Consider the following 20614-nt stretch of genomic DNA (forward strand, 5'->3'; position numbering starts at 1 on the left):
CTCCAACTCTAGTACGTCTTCAGTTCGTCTGAAGAAACGTGGCCGTCTCCGCGCGCCATTTTCCAAGGGGCAAATGTGATGTATCTAGTGGGATCGTGCTGCCCGCTTCTCTAAAGCGCATCTGATGTGAGATTATTGTGCTGATTTCTAAGCCACTACATAAAAATCGGATAAATAAGATACAATTTGGTGATAGGTTATTATACGACTTGTCACTTATATATCATATCGGGTCGTGACAGGATAAATCCGTTACAAATATCAGGTAAAAGATGATGGTTCATAATATTATCTGTCACCTATAATATAAGTGACAGATGATGACTACACATGTTACTTATAACATGATCATAAGTGACGAGTTAATATGATTCATCGCTTATGACTTAGTATAGTTGATGGGTCTATCTGGATCAGTCATAAGAGACGTGTCGTAATATGACCCACCAGTTATGACAAGTAATAAGTGACATGTCATATTATCACTCGTTACTTATTACATGGATCTGATTTAAGAGCTCACTAGCTAATGTACGAGCGAACAATTACTTAATAGTGCAAATTGCAAAGTGCTAACGATTTTCACCGGTTCTGTTAGAGATTTTCTAATATCTTGTTGATTTGAAGTTTGAATTAGTGCTAGGTCTTTGAAGGTTCACATCTCCCACTTTCCTCCTCCTCTAATCCATATTTGGTATATTTATTGTACTTTGAGTTGTAATCAGTCACTTTATATCTTTATTTAAAATCTTAGTATAAGTGAGTTGTATTTATGTTAGAATTGATGCTAAGTTTTACGATCTACCGCGAGACGTCACTTATCCTAACTCATAGGTGACGAGTTAATATTAGTACCCGTCATCAACGTTCTAAAATAAGTGACGGGTGATTGTAATAGGTAACGGGTAATATGTATCACCCGTCACTTATTAGTTGTATGTATATATTAGCTGCGTTCCCGCACGCATCGCCTAAGTCATTCCCACTTGTGCGCCTAAGTCATTTCAAGCTAGGGTGCACCGCCGCCCTCCGTCGAGCCCGTCGCCACCGACGCCCCCGGGCCCGTCACCGTTGTCTCCCTGAGCCCATCGTCGTCCCCGTTGCCGACGCCATCTCTGCTCCTGTCGGAGCCCCATCGCACTCGGAGCACCACCATCGCCCCCGAGCGCACCGCGATCTTCCCCATACCGAGATGTGCCCCCGCCCCCGCTCCTCTCCCTCCATCTCCTCCCCTATCTCTCCTTGATGTTGAATGTTTCAACTGCATTAGAAAGAGACCTTCGAGTCTTGCGCTTTTGCACCAAGTCCTTGATCTTAGACAAGTTGGTTCAGTGTATAGATCAACACATCATGCTAATATTTGTTCTTGCTGATCTTGTAGTTAGTCCAGATTACTAATTATGATGTTCAAAGTAGTCAGTCCAGAATTTGTACTAAAAAATACGGGTTAGTTCTTAAAAAAGGGTGCAAATTATACTCAAGTTTATGATATATCTTGACCTAATAGAAAGTAATTTCTTGCTTATTGTGTTTTCCTCAGCTAGGTTACAAAGAGGTCCTTGTTTTTCTTACAGTTATGCTCCTTATTTTTGTTTACTAGCAATGCTTATTTCATGGTAGAATTGGTTGTCTTGATGTCCTATTAACATCTTGTTTTGTTGGCCATGTATATATTTTGGGTACTTTGAAATATAGCCATTCATAATTTCATAGTATGTGTTATCTGAATAAGCTCTTACTTTGTGAGTTTTCCCTATTTCTATTCTGGACAATACTGTTATATAGTCTAGTTGTTTGATGATAAGTTAAGACTGCGTAATTTATTAAGTACATTAATTAGACATGTGATATACTAGTTCTGTGATTTGTGTGATAACCTCTAGTGATTTACTTTAGTGTCTCACTACCTTTTGAATTTAAGTACTGAGACACATTTCATGTGTTGATTGTCCAGTGGGTAATCTGTTGTGGTTTTGATAATTAGTTTGTGTGTTGGGCAATCTGTTGTGGTTTTGATAATTAGTTTGTGTGTTGGGCAATCTGTTGTGGTTTTGATAATTAGTTTGTGTGTTGCTATTGTTAGTCCAGAGATAACTTACCAATTTTGATTCTGGATAATGAAGCTGGTTATCTTTTTTTGCTATTGTCAATACATAAGTGACGAATAACTAGGCTAACCGTCACTTATATTCAATATAAGTGACGAGTAACTAGATTACCAGTCACTTATATATTCCTCCCTAGCACATGGGTGACAGACATAAGTGATGGGTGAAGAGATTACCCGTCACTTATGTTTCTCACCCCAACACATGGGGGATGCTTATAGGTGATGAGTCACAGTTATGATCTGTCACTGATGATATTATTGATGACGGGTTTGTTGGTGACATGGGAATTAGGGGTCCCCGAGTCCTGAGGCCAGGACAGCAGAGTGCCACGTGGCGCTCTCCCTCGGGGGTTATCTCCCCGAGGTCCAAGAGAAGTCAGTTCTGGGAGAAGGTGCTCTGGGTCATGAACAGTTGTCCCCGAGTACCCGAGTTCCCCAATGACCTGAGAAGGCCAAGTTCCGGGAGAGGGTGCTCGGAGCCATGAACAGTGGTCCCCGAGCACCCGAGTTCCCCGATGACAAAAGAAGTTAGTTCCGGGAGAGGGTACTCGGGGCCATGAACAGTAGTCCCTGAGCACCTAAGTTCCCCGAGGACCCGAGAAGTCAAGTTCCGGAAGAGGATGCTCGAGGCCATGAACAGTGGTCCCCGAGCACCCAAGTTCCCCGAGGACCCGAGCAGTCAAGTTCCGGGAGAGGGTGCTCGGGGCCATGAACAGTGACCCCTGAGCACCCGAGTTCCCCGAGGACCAAGAGAGGGCATATCCAGGAGAGAGTGCTCGGGGCTGTGAACAGTAGTCCCCGAGCACTCACAGTTCCCCGAGGGCCTGAGAAGTCCTTTGCCGGTGGTCCCCACAGGGGCTCAGCGGTGAGGTGTCAATTGGTGAGAGACCCGATGCTGCATTTAAGAGGGCGCGTGGCCTGTTACTTCCAACCACTCCCCCCACGCTTGCTGTCAGTCCCTACCACGGTCTGGCAGGGAGGCGTGGGGACATTTAATGCGCGGGTCCCATCGCGCGTCATCCGGCGCGCCTCGGGATAACGTCACAGGGCTCGAGGCGCAACGCCTGCCGCCCTGCTGTGTCAGGCTCGCTCTGACCGGGCGGGCACGCGGGGCTGCTCGGTGGCTGCCCGGCGGGCCCTCTCCGCTGCACCCGTTGAAAAGCGGAATGATGACGACGAAGACCGGACAGGGGCGCATTTTCAACTTTTCCCGTCACCTCAAGCTGCAGCCCATGATGGTTGCTTTCCATTTATGGCGCCTTGGAACTTGCAACAATCCTTTCTGCGCACGCCACCCATCCCAACCGGGTATAAAAGAGGGGCAGGCTCCCCGGAGAAGAGGATGAGTCTTGAGAACACATCGGACGGAGATCGGACAGAGCACATCTGACGAACTCCGGACGACGACGACGGAAGAAGCATAAAGCTCTAGACTTAGACAAACATTCTTGTAACACAGCAGATCCTCAGAGAGACATTCTCAAAGCATTTATAGCATACACACAGGAGTAGGGTATTACGCTCAGTGCGGCCCGAACCTATCTAAAAATCCCTTGAGTATTTATTTCCTCCTGCATCCGATCATCCACTCCACTTACATCTCATTTACTCCCATTTATTTCACATATGAGGCGGACTCAGAATCATCCCCCGGCTGAATCTCAAAGAGGGTCTCTCCGGATCTCCGCTTGAGGAGTTCACCCTCCGATAGGGTCCTTACCCGTCATCAATAACTATTCATCAATGACGTCTTCGAGGTGATGGGTGTGGTACCCGTCACCCATGTCCGTTATGACACATCACCCTTGGTGTTTTTTCATGTAGTGAGCATGCGATTCATCATTTCCTGTTTGTTTCGTGTTTTCTCTTTCTTTTGTGACGCATCTAGAGCATCTCTAAGAGTCTCTTAATCTTACTCCCAATAATTAAATTTAGGGAATTTCACCTTAAATCCTAGCTACAACAGGCTCCTAATCTCACTCCTAATATTTACCAACCCCAAAATCGTCCCTCTCGCTAGTTACTTGTGGAAAGCGCCCCCACGCACCAAAAAACACGCCACCGCCTTAGGCCCACACCTTGTCTGCCCGCCGGGAGCTTAGCCGTCAGCCGACCAAAAAGAGCAGCGCATGCACTTGTCTGCCCGTCTGCAGGCAGACGCTGATCACCGGAGCGCGACGATGCTAAGGAAGGTCAGCACGACGACGGTGCTGGCGGTGGAGTAGGATTTGGGGAGCGGTAAGGCTAGTGTGGAGAAGTGGGGAGCCATATGGGGCGGTGTGGAGGCATGAAGGCGAGGAGAGGGTGACAGATGAGAGAGTTCGTATGTTGTTGTTGTGTGCGAGAAGGGACGGGGTGGTGGCAGGTCGAGGACGGGGCGACAACTTGAGGACCCGCACAATGCCGCGCTGCTTGAGCACCTCCTCGGTGACCTCTGGAAGTCACGACTCGAGCTCAACGCGCCTCTCTTCTTCGACCTCATCTCTGCCTTCGCGCTCTTCCTTGGGTTCTTCCTTGTCGGTGAGGTGGTGGATTTGGGTGGAGAGATGGGAGGAGGCAGTGGATCTCGTTGATGCTCTACTACGTGTATGCAGGAGTTCGGGAGAGTGATGGAGTTGCGGTTGAGCGCGGTGGTGCTGCTGCTACAAGAAGCAGGGAGATGGCATGGTGGATTTGGTGCTCTTCGGTGGGGAGATGCAATGGAGAGGGAGATGGTGTTGTTGGATTTGGTAAACCCGCGAGGAGATGGATTGGAGAAGATAGCTGTAGATTTGTTTGGATAGATGCTCTGCTCTGTTCTTGATTTTGTGTTGCTCTATGCGAGAGAGGAAAGAGAGAAGGGAGGGAGATGATGGCTAGGGATCCACCTGTTGATGAGATAGGAGAGAAAGCTATTAAAATATATGGATTGAGGTAAAAAAAAATATTGGAAAGTGTAGCAATATAGGGAGGAAATTTTTTTAGGATGACTCTCTGTGTAGAAATATAGAAGTAGGTTTTAGAGATACTCTTAGATATGCTCTTATTTGAACTTTTCTAAGTGGAAAAGTGCTCTCTTTTTTAGTCAGCCACGTGGTCACATGCTACAAGAATATATCGGCAAGGTAGCGTAAAAGAAAACAGAAACAAGCAGAAACTGGCAAGGTAGCTGTATTACGTACTTGGTTATCCAATCAGTGTTCAGTGTTTCAGTTCAAATTATGCAAAAAATCAAGTTGTGGATCCAGAATTATTAGGTCAACTGCAGATGTTGCCTTCATGGAATCTTTGCGTGTAGCCTGCTTCTTCATGTATTATATAGACAGAGAGCGACCCTCCATCAACCGGTACTGTATTGCTCTTCCAAGTTGCAGCCAATAAGCTGTGAGATCCAAAAACTTCTCATAGATATTCCTGTTAGGCCCATGGTGCTGACGCAGTATATACTACCCCGTCACCAAGTCAATAGGCTTTGAGATCCACATCCTCATTCATATATTTTACAAACAGATGCTTCATATTGCTCAATTTGCTGTGATACACTGTGAAAGCGAAAGCAAGGGTAATCATACAGCACCTAAGAAACTTAATTGGTGTTACTTTCAACTTTTCAAGAGAATCACCATGGGAGGTGTAACAATAACCATTATTCAGTATGATGCTAAAGTGTGGACATTTCTTCAGTCTTTGCACACAATGACCAAATTATACGCCTGACAGCTATTCCGTGCTCCTTTTACTAACAGGCCATCCAGCACTTTGATCTATACAAATGAAGTGCTGTAGTGATGCTCAATTTGCGTATCATGTTAGTCTACCCCCCAGGACTGCAGAAGCCTTGGACACAGCCCTTGCAACCCTGTAAATCTCATGCTGCAACAGCCGCCAGGATTCCGTTGTGTTGGACTTCTTTGCCTTGTCCATGGCGGAGACGATACCAGGGAACGCTTTGGTGCCCCAGTCGTCCTGGTCCGATGATGCATATATCTGCCGAAAATAAAGATGATTGCACATGGTTTGTCACTGTCAAATTCAGAGTTTAGAAACCCCTAAATGTTTGTACCATGGTCAGAGGCTCATCGACTCACCAAATGTTTGTACCATGGTCTCCCGTTGAGTCCTTCTCGATTGGTGAACGCTCGCTCTGCCATCATCAAACGGTCATTGATCTCTCTGACTTTTAGTGTGTACTGCCTTGTCTTTAGGCTCCATTTTTCTGCTTGCAGCAACTACATAGGAGAGATGAGGGATTTAATTGAAAGTTTCGGTCAAAGTTGCAAATCTAATCAGACACTTGAAGTGTTACCTTCTTCTCTTTCTGGATTTTAGTGACTGCGCTCTCAAGCTGCTTGATGGACGTGTGCAGAGGAGAGAAACTGACAGGACATCCTTTACATTTATCTACCACATCTTGTGTGCACTCCTGCAGTTAAACAAGATGCTAGATAATTCCTTCATGTCTCAAGCATTCATAAAAAGAAGTTAACCAATAAAACAGGAAGTAAATCATATATCTGAAATCTAAAATGCAAATAAGTGGTACCTCCAGTTCGGACGCGTAAGACACATAATTGAAGGGTATGATCTCATCATCAGCAAGTTTCAGAGCAATCAGCCCCCAAACGCTTGCCACTGCATGATTATGCGAGGAAAATTGATTTGCCAGTGCTTGGAGAATCTCAAAACCTTTTGAAAAATAGATGGTTCAGTACCTGCTACATGCCTGTGGAACAAGGGATCTCCAAACCTCTCCACCCAAATGTAATCATCGTACAGCGAGTGGTAAACAGGGTATTCTGCGACTGCAAGAGCAGTTATGTTACACCAAATGCTAGGGGAGTGATAGCTGATAGCAGTGCAGAGTGCAAAACTTTGGTTCCTAAGCCTGTGAATTCGTTTATATGTATCACACACGGAAATGATCCAACAGATAGGACTCCTTGAGATTAATGCTTCAAATATAGTTTCACTTACATAGTCCATAAGACATGTCAAGTGAAGGGACTCCAATATGCTGTATAAATGCTGCAAAATCTGTTCCCGCACCAGCCACTCTAGTAATCTGAAAATAAAAGCTTATCACTTCAGTCCATAACAGAAATAGTACATATCCAGTGGAATTTTGTTCTTTTCATCACTCATTTGGACCAGAACAGAATGATAGGACATTTTATCACTGAACACACCGGAGGATTATGGTGTATCATGGAGTCATACAAGGTCTGAGACGGCTCATCGGGATCTGGTACCTTCACAAAAGAAATTATGAAAAGGTAAAATTGGTGGTTCTGTAAAACTGTGACATAGTCTGCACATTCTTCCAATTCATACAAAAGAAAAGTGGGGTGGAGCTTAAATACCATTTTACTAGCTTCTTTGATCAACTCATCAAGTTGTGGGGTTGCACGGGGCATAAGACCTCCAGGACCAAAAACTGATATGTCCACATTCAGATAAGCAATAGCTCTTGAAGCTAGCATATCCATGTTCTCCTCAACCCATTCAGTAGATCCTATCTGAGGCAGTGTATGCATCTAGTATCAGTACACAGGCATGCGAATGGATATGCTTTATGTGAACAAGTGAGCAAAGAGATACTATCATACTAGAGCAAACTCTTCTGCATCCCAACTGCACACTATGATTGTTCGCCTAGGTCGCCATCCCTTCTTCTCTAGCTTTGAAAGCCTGTCCGCGATCTATATACAAGAGTACAAGAAATACAAAACATCCTTTATTAAAGACGTTTTCCAAAAATATGTTCTCTGAAGAATGAGTTAACACTTTAGTGTTTTTGTAGAGAATGAAATTCGCAGAACAGGTTTTCTCCAAATGTCCAAGATGCTTTCAAATCTGCCCCCATATGCTTTACTAAGATATGCAGGAGCAATTACCTCGAGCATGGCTGCAGTTCCACTGTTGGGATCAATTGCTCCAAATGTCCATGCATCACGATGGTTCCCTATGATCACATATCTGTGCATATGTCAAACAAAATTTACGTTAACCTTGTCAGGTTTCCACACGCCCATATGCATCATGAGGTTGGGGTCTAACTGTTCCATCTTGGCAAATTTGACAGAATAAAGAATCGGAGGAACCCTAAACTTGGTCAAACAAATATGCAGATTATAAGACACTACTCGTGCTTACAAACGTGCAGACATTTCGCAGTGGCCCTAAAGTCTAAACCATGTGAATACGACATGCACAGGAACGTGTGACCCGTTTTATGTTCCATTTTGTACGTTCCAGATACCCAAAACCATGCAAAACTGTAGAATTTAGGTGAGAATAGTTACCTGTCAGGCTCTTCTTTGCCTTCGATCACTGCAAAAACATTTTCTATGGTTGTTAAGGTGTCATTTCCCTGCACATCGTTCTCAGTAGTCAATTATGTTTTCTTGATTTACGACAATACTAGTTGGCAAATATAAGTGTTAGGCTCCACTCACAATGTATGTGAGGTTTAGCACGGCCGGGCCGGGCCCGAGCCGGTACACGGGCGCGCCCTCGCCTCCCTGCCACTTCGGCGGCGCCACGTCGCCACCCATCGCCTTGAGAATCGTCTCCCCGTCCCTGGCCGACACCGGCAGCGCCGGGATCCCGGGCATCGCCTCGCTCCCGTCCAACTCCTCCCTGCTCAGCCTCTCGCAGTCGTCCCCGGCCGCGCACGATGGCCACAGCGGCGTGGTCGGGTCGCCGTTCCCGTAGTACAGCGTCCCCACCTGCACGCCGGTCGGCGGTAGCCACCGCCCGTCGGGAAACCACTTGCGCTTCGCGCCCTTGGCCGCGCTGCCGCCGAAGTCCTTGGCGTCGGTGTACACGACCGCAGCGGCGGCGCCAGCGGCGCGCGCGTTCCGCACCATGTCCTCGCAGTGCAGGTCCCCGTAGCGCACAAGCGCGACCTTACCCGCGACGTCGACGCCGCGGGAGGCGAGGTAGGCGTAGTCCTCGCTGTGACCGTAGTTGGCGTAGACGACCTCAGCGGCGACGGAACCAGACCCCGAGTAGGCGAAGTACGTCGGGATGACCTCCGCGGAGGCCTCGGCGTACGGGTCGCCAGGGTAGGTCTCCTGCACCAGGGCGAACGGCCTGGCAGGGCGGCCCGGCGCCGCGGCGAGAGAGAGGGAGCGGTGGGCGGGGTAGGAGAGGAGCACCGAGTAGGGGACGACGCGGGTGGCGAAGGAGAGGGAGGCGAGCGCGGCGCGGACGTACTCGGCGGCGGCCGCGTTCGCCTCGGTGCCCGCGACGTGGGGGCGGAGCGTGAGCGCGCGGAGATGGGCGGCCGCGGTGGCGTTGGAGCCGAGGGAGAGGAAGAGCGCGTGGTAGCGCGAGGTGGGAGTCGGCGCGAGGAGGAGGAGGTAGGAGGAGACCAGGGCGGCCGTGACGGCTAGGAAGGCGAGGAACCTTCGCCTCCCGGCTGCGGCGGGCACGGGAGACGGGAGGAGCGGCTGCTGCTTGCCGTCGCGAGACGCGGCCATGGCGTGAGCGGTCTGCAGGCGGTGAGTGAGCGCTGGGTGGGCGCTGCTTAGTGCTTGAGCAGGGAACTGGTATTTAATCGGACTTTGAAGCGGATGATCCGTGTGGAGATAGCAGAAAAACTGCAGTAGATGTGGATCAAAGTTGCAGGCGCATCCTTTTAAGACAACAAATCCACTCAGGTCCACTCTATGAATAAACGCATGATGGTAACGCATGAAGAAATGGTGAAGCTATAGAAATTTGGAATTGTTTAAGACGACAAAAGGAAAAATAGATCTAACACGATTTTTAAATTCGATTCACCAATCGACCACTTCATCTGTGTTGCGCGGGTGCTTATCTAATATTTATAAGAGGATGTACAATGGATGCTGAGAGAAGTGTTTATGGAAAAAATAATTTTTTTCTTAACTGCAGTGATACATATGTTTAGAGTGTTTAGATAGAAAGTAAGGTGCTTATTTAGTCACAGTTTTTATATTAATACTAATAAGATAATTAATTATATTTAAATATATATAGTTTTTGTTTATATTGAAAATTACAATTTTAAATATATGTAGTTCTTGTTTGTATTGAAAATTACAGATTTTATACTGATATTTAGCACTCTCTTTCGTCACATCCTAGCTATAAGGGCATAAATAATGTAAAAACTTTAAAAAAGAGAGTGTTAAACACCTATATAAAAAATATAACTTTTAATACAAATAAAGACTATAGACGTTAAACATAATTAACTATCTTATTAGTATATAATATAGGTATGATTGCTTAAGTAAACATCTTATTCTCAGCCTAAGCACATGTGTTAGTGTAGTTGACTGTGACAATGTAGTTGAGAAAAAAACTGACTTTTTCATAAGCATCTCCTCTCTTATGGAGTTGTGTTTTTTTTTGGCATCTTTTCAGTCGACGAATACCATCCATCGGATCGGAATCCAACGGTCGCCAGATCTTCTTCTTTCTCCCGACAGATTTCCTTTCTGCACGGATTGGCTTCTTTCCTCCCGTTCGCCCCCGCCATGCCCGCTTCCACCCGTCTCCGGCGGCTCTCCGTCGCCCCTCGCCCCTTGCCGGTCCGGCTGCCTCCCCAAGCATCCCTTTAAACCCAGCACTCGATGAACCCACCCGACCCTAATGCCCCTCCCCTCCCCTCGCCGGCCGTCGCCCATTCTTCTTCTTCAGTCACCTAGGAAGTGTGTATCTATAAATTGAGCGGAAAGGGGGTGTTCGAACATCAGCGACTGCTGTGCGTTTGAAAATCGACCTTTTTTTAGAACGTTTTGGCCAGGTTAGTGCGGCGGTAGCAGTAGTAGAGGCGGCAGTCAGTTGAGATGGCAGTGTGGCACCGCTGTTGCAGGAGAAGGAAACGCTGATGGGGACGCGAGGTAGCATCTGCTGCACTACACCAATAATTGAGGGCAGAGCAAGCGTAAAATCAACGAAAATAAGGTTGGACACCCTAACGGCAGTGTGCTATTGGTGATGTTGACGAGGTGAGGCGGTGTTACTTTCCTTCTTGCTAGAAAAAAATTGGCTCGTAAACGGCGCTCTAGCTCGAGACATCTTGCACCTCATCTCAGGCTCTTGCACTACTCATGTAGCCCTAGTTACGTTCATGTGACTGTAGCTCTGTTCATCGGATTTGCTGTATCAAACATGGTGAAATTTGATGTATCAGGCGTCATGAGTAGGCCCAAGCTTGCTGTATCAAACATGGTGAATTTTCAGACTCAGGTGCTGGACTGGTTTTCCAGAGCTTCTTGTGCATATGCAGGCCTACCTAGATGCGACCGGCTCCTCCATTCAGTATTCACCCATCCATAGCAACTCTTTTTATTTTGGGTTGGGGGGGGGGGGGGAGTGGACCAAATTAGATTGTCTAACTTCATCCTACACCATAGAGTGATTTTAACGAGCTGTGAATCGTTGATTTGAGTTGAACGGACCAAATTTGACGGTACGGTATCATCAACAGCTAAAATATTGCCACAGTAACTACGGGTTTGCTACAGTTATATTACTACGGTACCGCTACTATAGTATTTATCGTCAGAGATACTGTTTATCTTCTCACGAAACACTGTGCTCTCTAACTTCGCTCCGGTGAAGTTAGAGTAACCGGGTCCGAGTGGACCAGGATGACGAGCGGTTCCAAATGGAAAAAAAAACGGAAAAAGTAAGGAAAAAAATAAATGTTGCAGTAGTAGACGAACGGAGATATTGGGAGTTGGAGTGTTTGTGATCTCTAGCACCAATATTCCGGCCCCGGTGGCCACAGCACGGCACCTCCGAGCTCGCCAGGTCGCCACCACACCAGTTGACAAATCCATCTATAAACATACCGGTCCCCGTGGAAATTGCAAAAATAGCGTTGCGGCGACGGCATCGACGACCCAAATCGAGTGGAGTTAGGGCCTTAAGGGGACACTGCACTCTTTTCTCGAAAAGAGGAAGAGGGAGGGCGCAAAGTTTTGGGCCGCACAAAGCCCAAGCTGTAGGGCCCATTGAACTCTGACGGGCCAAATAAAATATGCCCAGACACAATGCGTGCAATGGCCTTATACAGTCTGAGCTGTGGCAGTTAATGGATGGAAAAGGGGTCCAATAACGCCCCACAAGGACTCATACAGAGTCACAGGAAGTCAGGAACACACCAATGCATAGTAGCAGCAGCAAAAATAACACATGGCCATTGCATTGCCAGGTAGATACCGGTATACATACTTACATACTGTACCACCCACCAAGACATATATTTCATTGTGATAGATATTTCTCTCAAAAGAAGCCACAGAAAATTGCTCTACTGGACAAGGGACCAGTAAGATACAGGGCAGGATTATAGGAGCACATGCCTCCAGTGGATCAGTGAAGGAAATTGCCGAAGAGCACAGAAAGCAGCAGCAGCAGACAGGCCAATGCAGCAGGATCACCTCCCCGCCACAAGACCACTGAACACTTGGCTGTTCCCAGCCAGCGTGGCTTCCCACTCGATGGATGACAGGAGTATCTGCGAGAGCGTGATCACAACCTGCTTCATGTCCGGCCGTAGAACAGGGTCTTCGTCCACGCATTGTTTTGCTAGCATGGCCATCTTAAGCACAAGAATTTTTACGACTCTCAGAACCGCGAGCGAAGGTATCATGGAATGTGCAAGCAAGATAGATAGGAAAAGCAGGTTAGAATTGCAAGCAGAACATAAAGTTTAAATTTTATACCTTGTAAACGCAATCATGAGGATACAGGTCCCTTAAATTATGGTCAATGCAGTCTTTCAGATTCCCCATATACATTGAACTAGGGCAGTTCCTTAGAGCAGTCAACATCTGTGGAGTACAAAGAGGAAGTTGTTCAAAGCTTTGGGATTTAAAAGTGTAAAACAAGTAAAGTAGAATGAGAATTGAACAAAATCAATGGAAATGCCAGTAATTTGGATGGTATAAGACAACTATAAAGCCATAATGCTCAACTGCTAATGAACTTAGAAACTTACAACTGATGCCAGTGAGCGCCTTTCAGAGTTTGAACTTGCACCCATTCCTTCAGCCCGTGTAATTGCCTCCTTTCCAGATATTAACTCAAAAAGTACTACCCCGAAAGCATAGACATCACTTTTCGTAGTTGCCAGTCCATCCCGCAGGTATCTACAAGAACAACAAAAGATTGTTACGATACCATAACCAGAGCCAAAACTTGCTTTTTACTTGAAAAAATGACAGCAAAATGCACTTACTCAGGGGCCAAATAACCAAAAGTTCCAACAACTTTTGTGACAGAAGCCTCTGCATCACTGGATTTCACCACCAGTTTTGCTAGACCAAAATCTGAAATCTATAAAAGCAGAAAGATGCAATTCCATGACAAAACTGTAAATTGGTATTTGGAGATGCAGGAAAAAATGGAACAAAGTATTTCGAATCACCTCACCTTCGCTCTGAAGGAACTATCGAGCAAGATATTACTTGATTTGATGTCTCTATGAACATAATGATCCTTTGTGTGCTCGTGAATGTATTCAAGTCCTCTGGCAGCATCAAGTGCTATTTGGACCCTAAAGATCCATGAAAGTGATGAGTACCCTGGAAGAAGATCACCAAATCAATCAACAACGGTAATCCTGTGGAGATAGTATAATTTGGAGTTTAAACCAAAGGTTGGCTTAAGTGCCAAGTGAGGCATAAAAAATGAGTTGATAACCATTGATGAACAATAGGTTCAAGCAGTAAGCTTGCAAAACCTGTCCAAAAACTAACAAATAGCTCCAAGCAGTAAACTTGAGGAACTTGTCAAGTTAAGATTTTTCTATTGGTTACTGCTCTATGAATACAATGGTAAAGCAGGTTCTGGAACGAGTACATGTGAAAGTTATCAGGCATTATATATTTATATACCAATGCTGGGGATTCCACAGTCCTAAATAAATTAATGCTTATGAAAATGTTACTGCTTTATAAAGCTGAAATCATATCTAAGAATGAGAAATATTTCAAAAAACATGTGTCAGATGAGGGTATACCCTTGCTTTCAGGATCGTGTATATGATTTTTGAGTGGACCATTTTGAGAGTACTCATAAACCAGGAAAAGCTCATCCTTACTTGCTGCATAGCCAATCAACTCTACCTTTGACAAAACATTGAGTCACACAGATGATAATTCAGAAAACATAGATAAGTAAAGCACAATTTAGACTAGGATTTTATGATCGCAATAAAATAAACCGTACCAGACTAGCATGATGAACCTTACAAAGAACTTTCATCTCCACTATAAATTCTTTAGTTTTAGTGGCCATCATTCTCTTTATCGCAACCTCCTGTAGACAACATTTTGTCAGTGGGAAGGCATTTCTAAGGAATGCTATACACAGAAATGGGCGGTTCACATGTCAGACCTGGTCTCGGAGAACACCATAGTAAACAGAACCATATGTACCATGACCAAGAATATTTGCATCAGAAAATGAGTCCGTTGATGTGAGTATTTCTTCATACGTAAACACAATAGGCTTCTCCCTATCAAATACGTCTACTACCACACCTGTTTAGGAGGCTTGAATCAGTTTCTATATGAGAGGAGCAAAAGACAAATAACAGGACTCAACATTAGTGTATGCAGTTGCTTGTGCTTCTTTTTATTTGGTGCTACTTGAATCCATGCAAAACAGAATAGATTATGAAAGCAGTATTGCTTAAAATATTGCGCGACAGATAACAAAGTGATGCGAACAAAATGTTGGCAGGAGTGGTCTATGTAATAACATGTTGACAAGAGTACACAGTGGCATTAGGAATACAATTCCATCGATAACAATCATCCATAGTGAACTTAATTTGCATGTGGCAACATGTCATTATGTCAAAAACAAGTGTACCTTTATAAAGCACTAGTTTTATCGAACCAATCTTCTATTTAATATCACTAAATACATCCTCATGAATTAAACTTTGCAAAATCTTTTTTCCTCCAGGTCTGGAATGCCCTGGGCAAGGATAGTCAACAAACGGTAAACTGACCTTTGGGGACATTGATATGATGATCACCACCATCTGCTCTTGTTGGCTTCCCATTTCCGAATTGGCAGCACAAGTATCTTCCAGAACCATAACAGAAACTAACACTCTTAAGGACTTGAAATTTATGTGACATAGGTTGGTCTGAACTTTTTCTCTGGTTATTAGGAGCTTGGAGATTGTCTCGGAAGGATTTCCAGAGGACAAGTGCAAGGAGAGCAATAGCAATTAAAGCAAGCGCAACTCCCATGCCGCCAATAACCCATCCAAAAGGAAATTTTGTTGAATGATGCTCTGGTATCTCTGTGGTTGTATGTCAGAAAATACACTGTTAGAACAAGTGTATAGTCCTTGCTAAGAAACAAACATTTTCAACATATACTTGAACAAAATTATAGGATCAAGATCCCTACAGCAAGTGAATGATATGATGAAATTGAAATAAATAAATAAACAATCAGTTGTAGATTGTAATAACCACCTGACATTGTGTTTTCTGTCAGTGTTAATACTACCACATAGTCCTGGAAAGACTACATAATCAAAACATTAAGGAACGTGTTGCAAATTGCAATAGCTACCTGACAATGTGTTCTCTGTCGGTGCTGGTGCAGGAGCACGAGGAGGAGGTATTGCAACATACGCCTGACCAGGAACTGCAAATGGGTACATAGGAATGAAGTTGAAATAATGAACGAGGAAAGTTTCCAAAGTAAAATTCATTACAACACTAGATGGAAAGTTACGAGAAAACAAATTGGACAAGAAGTAAGATTTCATATTAATAATTGCAAGAAGAAAGTATTACACGAATAAGAATAAGAATATAAAAGAAAATATAACACTACGAAAAAAGAAAATATAACACTACAAAGTAAGAAAACATAATGGGAGACTTTTGCTGGTTCATATTGGGAAGCTCAGCATTTAAATGCCGGAGAAATGAGCACAATGCGGTCCTTGGGGGGTAACTATGCCTCATTGCTATTAAATATCTCAACTTACTGATACACGATAATGTTTGTGAAATGTACTTGGATGAGTTCATAATAAAAATTAGGTGCATGGCATGTGTTAAGTGCAATCACTCAATGTCACATGCGTCTCCTTGTGCCAACCTAGAACTACAAAGCAGCACACCAAAAGCCGCTGCTACCAGACCAGTAAGAGATTATTTTACTTCATTTAGTATCTGACCTCAAAGCAATCAAGTTAATTAGCTAATCTAAGCTGACAGCAATCTTCAGGAATTTGTGTAGACAGGGTGACAGACTGATGCAAAATACACTTCTGCAGTTTAAGGTGTGTTGTTGCTGCTTCCCAGTAGAATTGATCTGATTAATGGAGAAGCAGTACCTGCCACCTCACTAAAGAGCGCATCTATCTCTATGTGCGTACAATTTTGACATAATGATTCACCTTGTCCACAACATGTTGATGAAACAATTGGTAATAATTTCCAGGGAAGCCAGGAAGTAAAACGTGAAAGCCGTGGCACTACTCACAAGCTCAGACCAATAAATCCAGACAATCCGTACGAGCAATTATTTAGAGATCCATGCTTGCAACTACCCAACAAAGCAAGGGGAAAGAAACTATCAATCATTTCACTGCTTGTGAGTAGTGAACTTTGATCAATTTGCGGAAATGATCGCTAACATTGGCTCACCAGAGTTGAGTGGGATGTAGTACACCTTCCCCGTGGTGATGGGGTCGGGGCCGACCAAGCCATTGGCAGCCTCGATGGCATCCATGCTGGCCCCGAACCTACTCGACAGCGACTCCACCGTGTCGCCGTCGACGCCGACGTAGCTGAGGAGGTAGTTCCAGGGCCCGAAGGAACAGCCGCAGAGCAGGTGGAGCGCCACCACGGCGCCGGGCCGCGGCGGCCGCTGCGCCGCCCCACCTGGCGGCGGCACGGCGAGGCCCACGTACGCCGCGGCCGCCACGTCGGCCGCGGTGGCGTTGGGGGGCGCCGCGGAGGAGGGGATGGTGTAGGTGGTGTTGGCGAGGTAGGTGCGGGATGGGAGGCAGGAGCAGTTCTTGCGCACGAATGCGTAGCCTGGGCTGGCCGCCGCGTCGGCGGTGAGGTCCCCCGGCGCGGCGTCGAACATGGACTCGAGCAGTGTGGCATTGGCGGCGGACGCGCCGGCGGCAGGGAAGGCGAGGAAGGCCGTGCAGACGCGCGAGATCTCGGAGCAGGCGAGCGGCGCCGACGTGGTGTTCCCGGCGGCAGCGGCGGTGGCGCCGGAGACGGCGAGGGACAGGAGGAGGAAGGGGAGGGATAGGAGGTGGTGTGGAGGCATTGGGGCTGGCTAGGGTTCTGGTCTCGAGGCGGCGAGGTGGTGGAGGTGGTGATGGGGCATGGAGGTGGCAGTGGCGAGCGCCGAGCAGAGGCAACTGGCGTTGGATGCTTCGCGCGGTCGAGTCACTGACGCTCACTGGGGGCGGCGCTTTTGGTAAGAAGATGGGGTTAATTAGCGCGCACGGCCACAGCCGGACTGTGCTAATCCGCGCGCACAAGCCGGACGGTCCAAAACTTTTTTTTAAGAGTTTTTCCCTTTATAACTTTTTTTTAAGTTTTCTTAAAAAAATTCTGGACTAAAAATTTTGAGATAAAAGTTACAGAGAAAAATGTATCGAGCAAAGTTTTAAGAAAAAATATTGAGAAAAAGTTTTAAAAAAATATTGAGAAAAAGTTTTAAAAAAATATTGAGAAAAAAAGTTATACGAACCACGACTTGGGCTGTTAAGTAGCCTGCGCATGGTGCGCGAGTTGATCACTCAAGGACATATGTGAATTAGGATTTTCAGCCACAGCCATGGGAAAGACGAGGCACACGCAGAAAAGGGAGGTATTGCTAGATTTGCCAGTAAGAGCGAGGAGTATGGGTGTTTGTGGAGATGTTTATAGAAAAAACAATAACCGTATTAATACGGGTGTTTGACCCGACTATTTATATTAATATTAATAAAGTAGGTAATTATATTTAAACACTTATAATTTTTATTTATATTAAAAAAATATAATTTATATATATGTTACACCTTTTTTATTTAAACACTTAACCATAAGCTCCATGCCTTAATGCCTGGACTGCCTTTTCCCTTCCGTTTCTGTTCCGGGGGCGGGGTAGCAGTCGACTCAAGATGGTGAAAGGGGAAAACTTCATTTGGCACATTTGCCTAGGCCCGAGGGGAAACATTTTATGATCTATGACTCTTCTTTACCAGATGAAGCAGGAGGCATCGGTCCGGAGAACCTATTAAAAAGAGATGGTTGTGGCGCTAAGTACTCTTGTTCACCTACGTCACTCGGCTCGCGCGCAACTCCGCCGCGTTATGTTATGAAGAATTTAGCCAGCAACTGCCTGCCGGCCGATGTAAAAAGGAAATCCCCAAAACCAAACAAAATCCAGGGGCAAATATGGGAACAGGAAATCATGCCAACACGAGGATCAAGGTACGTACAGCAACAATGAGAGATTGGTACAATTACCCAACCAGGTACCGCACAATGAACGAGTATTTATAGTCTTTAAAAAGGTTAGCAATCCAAAAGCACCCGATGAGGCCAAAAGTTTTTTTTAGGGATTATACTGTTCCAGCCTTCCAGGTATGATTCCTCAAAAAAATACTGCTCCAGGCAAAAGAAACGGACACTGTTGCCTCCTGCTTGTGCTGACAGATTCACCGTCCAGCACGCCTGTAGCCGTGGTAGCTAGCGAGCGGTTGTCGTCCAGTTTGCAAGTGTTTTTCCTACTTGTGTCGTTGATTGCAGATTTGCTGTTTAATCTGGCATTATTCATTTCTTGTTCGGTAACGTTCACAGCATGCAGTGCCATCAGTCATGGTGTGTTCCCAACCTAGTGTACATCTCCTGCTGGCTGCGGTTCATTTGCTCCCTCTAGTACACTTTTGAGTTGTGCAGAGACACGCGGACTACGCTGAAATTCATTATGCTTGGAACGATTAATCCACCATCACTCCGGCAAATCTTTCCACGGTTCCATACACTTCTACCAGCATTAACTATGGAAGCACGGCGGGAGCAAGGTGGTTGCTGGACGTCGCCGTTCAAGGCTTTGAACAGCAGCAGGCATGCAGCAGATGAGGAATTGCGGATAGGGCCAAAGGCCCCGCACGTGGGGTGGCTGACACAGCTGGTTCCACTGCAGCATGGGCGGATCCACCCGGGGTAAGCCCTACCCGGCACACTCGACCACCCATAAGAGTCCGTTTGTCCGAGCTTCAGAGTAATTTCGATTAAAATTAAAAGAGTTATGTTAAACAGTAATTTTCAATTTTAGTTACTAGAGAGAATCTGTGAAGTGATTTTCTGAAATGAACTAGAAGCTAATAAGTAAAAAAAAAAGTTTTCTATGATTTACTTCCTGCACAGAATCACTTCCTTTATATAGTTTATTCTAAAGAATCATTTTTCAACCACAGAATTACTTCTCACAGAGAATCACTCTTCACAGAAATTTTGAGTCAGAAAGAACTCTAACAAACAGACTCTCGATGGCGATGAACGCAAAAAGACAGGCATTTTCCTGAGTTTTCTAGTGTTTCGTACGCGCACGCATACGTACGCTGGGATCAGATGAGATCTGATAGGTTGAGTTTGCAACGTCTCTCTACTAAAAACTAAAGCTGCATTTGGTTTGATTTATTCGGCATTTGCTTTTTAGAAATCAGAAGCTGAATCAAATAATCTAGCTGTTGAGTTGGTTTTTAAAAAACTAAAAAAACTAATTTCTAAAGAAATGAACTAAAAATTAAAAAGCTAAGCTAAGATGCACTTTTCATATTTTTGCTATGCCGAGAAGCTAAATATTTATTAAAAAATCAATAAAAAATAATAGATAGAAGCTGAAAAGGTAGCTTTTTAGCTAAAAGACAATAAGATCTCGGTCTAACCAAATATGCCCTAAAATAGCTCGCATGCGTGCGTTGGCACGGGTGGTGCTTTTGCGATTAGATGGTTTTATACGGTTAGATAGAGCGGCGTAGGGGCGAAACTGTAATATCTCACGTGAGTGCATTGGCATCAAAGAAAAAATTAAATCACAGCTATCAGTAATTTAATTTCGCTTCTTATGCACCTAGACTTAGATCGGTGAAGTGTATACTCAGGTGTTGCTCTAGCTTCGCCCCCGGAGCAGCGTGTGCTTACTGTCCGAATATTTCCATGGATTAGGTGGATTATAGTAGCCTTGGCTGGTAGGTGGTACGCTGGTACTGGTAGTTAGAAGTATCCTTGTTTGGGATGTGGATCATGTGGTAGGACCTAGGAACACAATACTACATGAGGAATTTTGGTGGATAACAACGCATCTAATGAGTGAGGTATGTCAGTACGCGTGGGCACTGTAAGCTTACGAACTCAGCAGGAGTAGAAATTTTCGTCGGAGTAGAAATGTGGATAGTAATCTGTGTACAAACTGGAAATTGAGAACAGCTGTAGGAATTGGCCCATGCTTGATGGGTTCTGCGTCAAAGATTGAACAGTGTTAGGT

The 20614-nt window shown here is 45.2% G+C and overlaps 2 protein-coding genes across 2 annotated transcripts; both read right to left on the reverse strand.

Annotated features, from left to right (window-relative positions):
• Nucleotides 1-5593: 5593 nt before the first annotated feature.
• On the reverse strand, nucleotides 5594-9744 carry LOC133908697 (probable glutamate carboxypeptidase LAMP1). Its single transcript, XM_062350821.1, has 12 exons — nucleotides 8545-9744; nucleotides 8392-8459; nucleotides 7984-8065; nucleotides 7696-7788; nucleotides 7450-7605; nucleotides 7276-7338; nucleotides 7064-7151; nucleotides 6802-6891; nucleotides 6633-6721; nucleotides 6396-6512; nucleotides 6178-6318; nucleotides 5594-6076 (listed from the first exon to the last, which is right to left on the reverse strand). Exons 1-12 carry the CDS (start codon nucleotides 9571-9573, stop codon nucleotides 5894-5896), a joined length of 2199 nt encoding a protein of 732 aa, XP_062206805.1. The 5' UTR covers nucleotides 9574-9744; the 3' UTR covers nucleotides 5594-5893.
• Nucleotides 9745-12252: 2508 nt separating this feature from the next.
• LOC133908698 (lysM domain receptor-like kinase 3) lies at nucleotides 12253-17548 on the reverse strand. The gene is made up of 11 exons (XM_062350822.1): nucleotides 16762-17548; nucleotides 15674-15748; nucleotides 15096-15395; nucleotides 14474-14619; nucleotides 14306-14395; nucleotides 14097-14202; nucleotides 13508-13659; nucleotides 13314-13411; nucleotides 13074-13224; nucleotides 12799-12906; nucleotides 12253-12674 (listed from the first exon to the last, which is right to left on the reverse strand). The coding sequence occupies exons 1-11, from the start codon at nucleotides 17396-17398 to the stop codon at nucleotides 12510-12512; spliced, it is 2028 nt and encodes a 675-aa protein (XP_062206806.1). The 5' UTR covers nucleotides 17399-17548; the 3' UTR covers nucleotides 12253-12509.
• Nucleotides 17549-20614: the final 3066 nt, after the last annotated feature.

This window comes from Phragmites australis, chromosome 2, assembly GCF_958298935.1.
Source record: "Phragmites australis chromosome 2, lpPhrAust1.1, whole genome shotgun sequence".
NCBI classification, from domain to species: Eukaryota; Viridiplantae; Streptophyta; class Magnoliopsida; order Poales; family Poaceae; genus Phragmites; species Phragmites australis.